Below are 9585 nucleotides of genomic sequence, written 5' to 3'. Positions count from 1 at the left end.
CATCTTAATTTTGTGTGTTTTTTAGCATTTTAATTGGTTAATTTGACCTAACTAAATATAAATCATTTTAATACTTATTGGGGGGGAGGGGGGCCTGGAAGTTTGCCCAGGCTCCTCTGGGTAACCACTGCAATCTTCTAACTTTAGAAAAACTTTTATTTTAAATTGAAAATATAAAAAACTAACAAGATTTACTATGTTAATTATCATGGAAATCCAAATGTGGCATTTCAGAAAATCCATGCGATCCAATTATGTGCATCACAAAAATAGCAGTATTTTGAATTAACATAGTAAATTAATTAATTTAAAATGAATAATAAATCCATTGAAATAAGACTTTAATATGTTATGTTTAAGGGAAATAATTAAGATTAGATTTTTAGCTGATGCTAGTTGTCATTTGCCATCCTGAACCATTTCCGTGATCTGAATATATTTCTTGATTTAGGCCTAATTAAATTTTCTTCTGATGACAAAAAGGTCTATATGTACAAAATTTGCAGCAGGGAGAATTGGCGTGCCATGAGATAGTGAGAATTGGACCCTAATCTAAAGTGTGACCATATATGTATGTATGTATGTATGTATGTATATATATATATATATATATATATATATATATATATATGAGCAATATCACACGAGTAGCCATGCAATATAGCTGTATATCAGCACGGCCGTGATTCGGCCTTAGGCAATTACAGCGTGCTGATATACAGCCATATCGCACGGCTACGAGTGTGATATTGTGTTTATACAACAGTTCGAAGGCACAAGTGTGTAAATAAATAAGAAACAACAACGAATTGTCTTCAAAAACCCTCTTTTGTAAGGCACTTCTTCCTTCTGCCACAGATTCAAATCTCAAGTTGACAGTTTAACAGTTGAGCCCAAGCCTCCGTTACTAATTCTAAAATGTTACTTTAGATCTTATAATGAAGGAAAGTTGAGTCGCTTCATTGTAATATGTAGAGTATTATGAGAGAGATCACCTGAGCAAGTGTAGAACCTGCATCTGATATTCTTCAGGTCAATCTTATATTCATAATCACAAAATCAGTTTGAATGTCCGCTGAGGAAAGCGATATCTTTATCTTTGTCCTTTTAACATTTAAGACATTCCATTGACAGCGCTAGCCAATGCATGCAATTGCGTCTCGTAAGAAGTAAAAACCACGTCCTTGTTTCCTCGTTTTAGTCCATTTCAATATAAAAGTCTTTGCGTCTGACTGACTCATAAAGATAGTCTTTAGCCCTATTCAGACGGTAATTGTTTCTCAGGGGGACGTAAGGTACTTTCACCATTTACAGGGGGTAGTGATTTTATTGCCGTATGAATCCAAAATGTCTGTGTTTTTATTAGCCAATCAGGACATGGCGCATTTACATTGGTCCACATTAGTCCCCTCTGTATCTGGATAACCAATCGGATTTCTGTTTCCCGTACAATATTTAAATTAGGTCTGTGTCGCGTTTGTAAGGCAGAAGCTTCAAATGGCTTCATAGCATAAAACAACTTTTACTTTACCCTCTATCAATGACGATGCACACAGCACAGAATTTTTGTGATTTATTCAACAAAAGTACAATCAGTCACAAATAGAGTACTTAATCTACCAATTTAATTTTCCAACATTAATCATGTATGACGAAAAGATCATTATTCCGACGCATTTCATGATTGAAAGATGCACTCAAGCATTTATATTGTATGTGTAATAGAAAACGGCAGAATCTGAACACCTTTGTATTAAAGAAATAAAAGAACACACATCACATTAAAGAGCATTAATTAGAACTAAACAAGAGTAGGCTGTACAACACCAGATTAAGAGTAAAGATGATACAAATTAAAAATTGTCCCATTGCACTCACTCATTTATTTCCGATGCAATCTCCAGTCTTAGATCAAATTAAGTTGTTTAAATGAAGGAATAGGGGGAGACCGGGGGCAATTGTAACAAATTTTGGTAATGTGGTCATTACTCAAAAACCTTTTGAAATATTTGGATACAATTTTTATGTCAGAAACTTGTACCTGTGTTCTACTTGTTAACAGTCACCAAATGTTTTTACAAGCAATGTTAGAGTCACAATATTGATTGAAACATTAGAAGTCAAATGTTACATCTGCCCCCACATGCGAGGCGATTGTAACAGCATATGGGGGCAATTGTAACAACACATGTAATACCTTCATATAAATACCAATGACCTCAATAAACTCCAGAGAATATAGATATAGTTAAAACTATTCAATATCCATTACATCCATATTATCCAGAACAATTAATTAACTCCCCTTGCTGTTTTCCTTGGTCTGAACCTAGGCATGCTGTGAACAGAGAGTGTACAGGGCCTACTCAGTAACATGGATCCCCAGGTTGAGAGGCAAAAACACTTTTCTTAAATTATTGGAAAAAAATAATCTATTTTGATGTTCTTACTAAGCTGGACACTAGTTTGATGGTGTCGGGGGCAATTGTAATGCAGTGTTACAATTGCCCCCGACTGTACCACCCAGTGACAAGCTACCCTGCTAGCTAGAAACAACAAAGCTAATGTTTGACAAAGATATCAAATGTTAGACAACAGAATGGTCATCAAAACAAGACCTTTTATACCTCAAAAATGAATCTATGTATTAAAACTTTAGCTACCAAGAATGATTTAGAAGCTTGTCCTTTGGTATGCAGAGAGGGATCTCCACAGAGCACATGCAAAATGAGTTTCATAATTCTGTCTTGTTTCTGATTGGTGTAATTTGAGATGTTACATTTGCCCCCGGTCTCCCCCCTACTTCAGAGTTGATCATACAAAATTAACTGGGTTGATCATGTTAAACAAGTCACATCAAGGCTGCATTTATTTATTGAAAATTACAGTAAACACATTAATATTGTTATATTTTTCAATTTTATATCACTTTTTTTTCTTATAATTTAATATATATTATATATTATATTTTAATATAATTTATTCCTGTAATGGCACAGTTCAATTTTCAGCATCATTACTCCAGTCTTTAGTGTCATATGATCCTCGAAACGCCCATCTCACATCGAATATTCAAGCTGTTTATCTATTTTCGATTTATTGTGTTTCCATTTGGTGAATTAGAACAAAATGGATGAATTTAAGGGCAAATTTATGTCCTGTGAAACCTAAAATGGTATTTTATTTTATTTTATTTTTTTAAGGTAAAGTAGTGGCAACCAGAGCAGCCTTTTTTTTTCTTTTTTTTTTTAACTTTTTAAGTAATTCACACACTCTTAAGCAGTCTATCAATTTCTCTCCCATAACTGCATTAGCTTGAAAATGACGTTTTGGAATTAGCAGCAGAAGCTTGGGTTGAGATGCGTAAGAAATTATTACACACAAGACAATTTTAAGGACAAAAACCTGACAAATGTCTTGAAATGAAACAATGTCTTGAGGTATGGTAACCGTAGTATAATATTTGTCACATATTTATATTTATTTATATTAAAAAGAGAGTAAAAAAAAAAAAAAACCCATTAAAAATTTTGTTTTTGTTTTTTGAACCGTTTTAATCCCTGCCCCAAATATATATAAAAGAACATAATTTCCCATAAATTTATAATGTTAATCGTTCAAATGTGAGATTAATTTTGAAGCATTAAACAAAAATGAATCATTGAATTTGCGACAAACGCCTTTTGAAATATAACTTGGCCCACCTTGCAGCGCAAAGCTGGAGCAGGACATGTGGTTAAATGAGATGTAAATTTTCTTTACTCATGACTTACCACCCCTGGTCAGTCAGCATTGTCTTAAAATTCCCCCCTAACCCCAGTACCAGCTGTTGAGATCTTTGACCACTCTGTAGTGCTTATTCTTTCTAATATGTTCACAAATCCGACAGGCATGGTCAAGACCGAATAATGCTCCCTTTGAAACAAAATGTTCTCTCCAGGTAAAGTACTGCCTGTACAGATCCTCGTTTTGGTCCATGAGTTTTAGATGATCAGCCAGTTCTTTTGGGGTTGGGAAGTCATCCACATGGATGAAGGATTCACTTGGTATGAACTGCTCATAGTTCTCTCTCGTTGGGCCAAGAACAACTGGAACGGTACCAAGCGCTAGAGGGTTGAACAGCTTCTCAGTCATGTAGTCTCTGTGAACAGAATTCTCAAAGGACAGGTAGAATTTGCAACTGGACACCAAATTTAAATATTCATTATGGTTAATTGAACTGCCGAAGTGTCTTCCATGGGCATCCACGTTAATGTGTTTCACTAACTCATTAAAGTATTGTGAACGCTTATGATTTGGACTATAGTTACTTACAACCCAGCAAACTAATTTTTCCTTCTTTGGGATAGTATAATTTTTCTCTACCTCCGTGGCATCTGAGAGCCAACCGTACGGTACTGGAATATCTGAATCCCGGCGGTAACTTGAAGTCAGATTAAACAGTTCTTTTAGCAGAGGATTTTGACCTGAATGAGTTGGAGACTCCATATTCCACCATATCCACTTCTGGAAAGCAGGCCGTGGAAGTTTCGGCATGTTGGATAAATCCCAACTGATATCTCTATGATGAAACATAACCCCATGTGCTTCGTTAAACAGACCTCTGTCATCTGTTAAACGACAGCCATGGATATTGGAAGCTGAACTGCAGGGTCCAAGGCCAAAACTTGAACCAAAAGGCCACATCCAGATCAACACAATGGTATCTGGTTCTTCTATCTCAGTGGAAGTCAAGGGTTTTGGTACAGATGTTGTCATCAGGAATTTCTCCGTGGTGATGTTCACAGTGCACATGTAGTTCTGCATCTTAAGAACATGGAGGCAACTTTCTTCTGTGTTGTTATTTATCTGGACTCCTTGGTTAAAATATCCCAGCGGTTGGAGGTGGTATACAGAGAGTATAAGACATTCCAACAAAAACATGACAATTACTGTCTTTACAGCAGTTATCCAAGGAGCTGACATTTTTATCCTTCACTAATGCAGGGGAGAAGAAAGAGAACACATCAATAATTGGCTTAAAATATTATAAAATTGCCTTTAAAATACATAAATGGTCATCTAGATTTGAATGGGAAAATGCTCCAGTCTGTCTGTAAGTACAATGTATATTTAAAGACAAAATAAGTGTAAGATTCTTCTTGTGTTTTATAAAATGATGGGCTACACTGTTCAGAAAACTCAAAATGTTTGTGGAAACTGATTCCCTTAAAACATTTAGATTAAGTTAGTAGAACTTAAAATTATTTTGTACTATACACAAACATGTTAACTACAATTTAATTGAAATATTGAATAAACTAAATCATAACATTTATGATTATGTGCTAGTTAGCAACAACACACTAGCATGTGCTAATGTAACTATCAAAGAGACTATAGCTGCGTCCGAAATCAAATACTTCTCTACTATATAGTGCGCAAAAAACAGTATGCAAACAGAGTAGTATGTCCGAATTCATAGTATTCGAAAAACAGTAGACGAAAAGGACCCGGACGACTTACTACTTTCGGTGAGATTCTGAAGTGCACATACAATGGACACTTGACTATCCCACGAGGCCACGAAAGAGGATTTATGAATGGAGTTGAAGGGATGTAGCTGACGCTGGTAGGTCATGTGACAGTTACAACATTGCGGATGTAGTACGTCCGAATACAATCATACTACACGCATTCGTACTATATAGAACGTACTTTTTTAATGGTCATGAAGTAAATTTAAATTAAAATGTAGTACCTACTCAACAGTACGTGATTTCGGACGCAGCTTATCACTATATACTTGCATGTACATTGCTAATCAATGTGCAGTATAGCCTTTAAGTTTTGCATGCCCATTCTTTACCATAACCGCAGGAGCTATGGTAACCCTACAAAACTTCAACATGTGAGTGCCATTACGCAAGAAAAAGTGATGGTATGCTACAGGTTAAAATATAGAAGTGTCCACTTCGAGCACTAACTGATAAAAAACATAGATTCCACTTCAATGGTATTTTAAATTTAATTCACTTTGTTGTGAAAAGTCCGCAAACACTTCAAACACCAGCATCACCGCAGGAAGTGTCCGACTTCACAGGTGCTTCTCAATACTCAAACTGATGGTTACTCGTTTCCTCGCTCCTCTGTCCTCCAGCCCATGACCCGGAAACCGATCAAACTTAACCATCTTGAAGGACATCTCAATTCTCTGGCTACATCCGAAAACTCAGCTGACTTGTTGCTTCGGCGCCCTATCCAACTTTCAGACGCCATCTTTATTATTTATCTCATCTGTCACAGAATGGAAAGCACAGGATTGTGGGATATCAAAGGCAGCGAAGGATACATCTATGCTGCCTTCAGCCTTCAAAAATCAATCAGATAAAGGCATCTCATGAGACAGGAAGTGAAGGTAACACTGGATTTGGATGTGCCTTGATGCCTTCCTACCTTGGAATGCGTCCTCCGAAGGCAGCATTTTTTAGTTTTCGGATGTAGCCTCTAATTGCACCATGAGGAGGCGAGGAGTCATGAACTAGGACACACAGGCGTGTCCTTCCCTCACATCCTAAGGGGGTGGAGCTAAGGCCCTGTCCCAAATGGCACCCTAAACACTTGCAGTCCGCACTTTCGTGACGTAATGCCGCTTTGACCGTCGCAAAGAAGTCTGCTGCATAGCTACAGGCTGAATCCCAAATGGCACACTGCTATGCACTTTCGGTCTTGTGGACTTACAATGGCTGCCGCGTGCACGTGTCCGTTAAGTCCACAAGACTGTAGGGTGTCATATTCATCATTTTAGGTTTCAGATGGGTGCTCGTGAGCGCCCCCTTTGCGGCCGCTATGCGCCCTCGATGCGCACTTCAGCTAAGCCCGCAAGTCTGCGAGCTATGCAGATGACTTTACCCGGCAGTCAAAGCGGCATTACGTCACAAAAGTGCGGACTCAGAGGAAGACCGTGAGGGTTTAGGGTGCCATTTAGGATTCAGCCTTTGTGTGCCTTCATGTGTTTTGGAGGCGTGGCTTTGGATGATGATTTGCAGAGAGGGTGGAATCGTATGCTTTCAATGCTAGCAGGCTAACATTAGCATTCCCCAGATCACAGATCGCAGCCTTTGCAAGTCTACCGAAAGTGCAAATGAAGTGTGCCATTTGGGACAGGGCCTAAGACGCAAGGAAAGTAAGCGAGGAAAGGAAACGAGGTAGCACAAATAAAAAAATGAGGGGTGCTTCTCATTTCTTATTTGTGCATTCTAGTTCGACGCATGTATCTGCAATAGATTTCAGCAGATGATTTTGCTAAACTAACACAATACAAGACGAAGGTGTCAGCTAACACGACACTAAAAAGTGATCATAGTTTAAAACCTGTAACATTGAGTTAATACATATAAAAACACAAACTCAACACATTCTCATTTTTTGAAAGGTTATCCCATTTCTTCGTAAATTTAAATTTCACAGCCAGAAGCTCTGCAATGTTGTGGCATCTATGATTGAGATGCCCTTCAAGATGGCTGTGTTTGATTGGTTTCCGGGTCATGGGCTGGAGGACAGAGTGAGGAAACAAGGAAGCATCAATATGAGTATTGAGAAGCGTTTTCCAAAAGTTGCTCATCCATACTAGGTTGCACTCAAAATCGTGTGGTCTAAAACGCAATCGTTAGCATGTTTTGCCGCAGGACAGCAATTGAGAGTCATTTTTCTGTCATCTTTGCAGGATTGCGTGAAGGGAGAAGGGTTTGGGTAGTTGAAGTGAGTGAAATTGTGAGGTGTGCTGAATGTGTCTGGCCTGTTTGTGTTTGTTTGCAGGGTCTGGATTACAGTCTGCATCATCATGATCCGACTTTTTATGCTCTTTACGCACTTCTTCATCCCTCTCCTGACCCATTTGCATAAGGGCTTCAAACTCCCTTCACGATTGTTACATAAAATCTTTTCCAAGATGACTGACCATTGCCCGGAGTTTGTCCATTTTTCCCCTTTTTACACAACCTAATTTAAACATGCACATAGAGACATGGACAAAATTGTTGGTATCCTTGATAAATATGATCAAAGATAACTGTAAAAATAAATCTGCAATAAAGTCTTGTTTATCCTTTTGATCTTTAATTCATAAAATTAGCAAAAATCTAACCTTTCATTGAAGGAAAAGAATTGAAAGTGGGGGGAAAAATCACATTATGAAATAAATGTTTTTCTCCAAAACACGTTGGCCACAATTATTGGCACCCCTAGAATTTTTTATGAGTAAAATATCTCTGAAGTATATTCCCATTCATATTTATATATTTTTTTTAGCACACCAGGGTGATCATGAACATGAAATTGTCCAGCCATGACTTCCTGTTCCACAGAAGTATAAACATAAGGAAACACAAAGGCCGAATTCCTGTAATCATTAATCGCAATGAGTAAAACCAAAGAATATAGTTCTGATGTGCAGCAAAAGATTGTTGAGCTTCACAAAATAGAAAGTGGCTGTAAGAAAATAGCTAAAGCATTGAAAATCCCCATTTCCACTATCAGGGCAATAATTAAGAAGTTCCAATCAACTAAAGATGTTACAAATCTGCCTGGAAGAGGACGTGTGCCTAAATCGTCCTAATGCATGGTGAGGAGGAGCACCTACATTCCCACAGGTTGTTCTGGAAAATCCTCTGCTCTCATCCAGAAACAATCTGCAGCATATTCAGTTGTCAGACACGACTGGAACTTCAAACGGGACCGGCTTCTATGGTCAGATGAAACTAAAAAAAAGAGCTTTTTGGCAGCAAACCCACCAGATGTGTTTGGTGCACACATGGATAAAAAGTACCCCATGCCCACGGTTAAATATACTGCTGGATCTTTAATGTTGTGGGCCTATTTTTCTGCTGGAGGTCCTGGACATCTTGTTCAGATACATGGTCTCATGGATTCTATCAAATACCAGCAGATAAAAAATCAAAACCTGACTGCTTCTGCTAGAAATCCAATAATGGGCCGTGGTTGGATCTTCCATCAGGACAATGATCCAAAACAAACATCAAAACCAACACAAAAATGTGTCACTGAGCACAAAATGAAGCTTCTGCCATGGCCATCCCAGTCCCCTGACCTGAACCCTAAAGAAAATGAGTGGGGTGAACTGAAGAGAAGAAGCACCAACATGGAGCTGGGAATCTGAAGGATCTGGAGAGATTCTGTATGAAGGAATGGTCTCTGATCTCTTGTCAGGTGTTCTCCAAACTCATCAGGCATTATAGGTGAAGACTTAGAGCTGTTATCTTGGGAAAAGGAGGTTGCAAAAAGTATTGAATAATATTGAATGTATAAAAGGATGCCAATAATTGTGGCCAACGTGTTTTGGAGAAAAACATTTATTTCATAATGTGAGTTTCCCCCCACTTTCAATTCTTTTCCTTCAATGAAAGGTTATATTTTTGCTAATTTTATGAATTAAAGATCAAAAGAATAAACAATGCAGATTTATTTTTACAGTCATCTTTGATCATATTTATCAAGGGTACCAACAATTTTGTCCATGTCTGTAAACATACACAACTGCTTTATTGTATTTTTTTAGCATATCTTGTTTACAGAACACTCAGCTCA

At 37.7% G+C, this 9585-nt stretch overlaps 1 protein-coding gene across 1 annotated transcript; it reads right to left on the bottom strand.

Moving 5' to 3' along the window:
• Window positions 1-1560: 1560 nt before the first annotated feature.
• Window positions 1561-7483, bottom strand: LOC127501034 (4-galactosyl-N-acetylglucosaminide 3-alpha-L-fucosyltransferase 9-like). The gene is made up of 2 exons (XM_051872760.1): window positions 5506-7483; window positions 1561-4977 (listed from the first exon to the last, which is right to left on the bottom strand). Exon 2 carries the CDS (start codon window positions 4963-4965, stop codon window positions 3811-3813), a length of 1155 nt encoding a protein of 384 aa, XP_051728720.1. The 5' UTR covers window positions 4966-4977; window positions 5506-7483; the 3' UTR covers window positions 1561-3810.
• Window positions 7484-9585: the final 2102 nt, after the last annotated feature.

This window comes from Ctenopharyngodon idella, chromosome 19 (assembly GCF_019924925.1).
Source record: "Ctenopharyngodon idella isolate HZGC_01 chromosome 19, HZGC01, whole genome shotgun sequence".
Classification (NCBI taxonomy): domain Eukaryota; kingdom Metazoa; phylum Chordata; class Actinopteri; order Cypriniformes; family Xenocyprididae; genus Ctenopharyngodon; species Ctenopharyngodon idella.
This window is presented reverse-complemented; position numbering and strand designations above follow the sequence as displayed.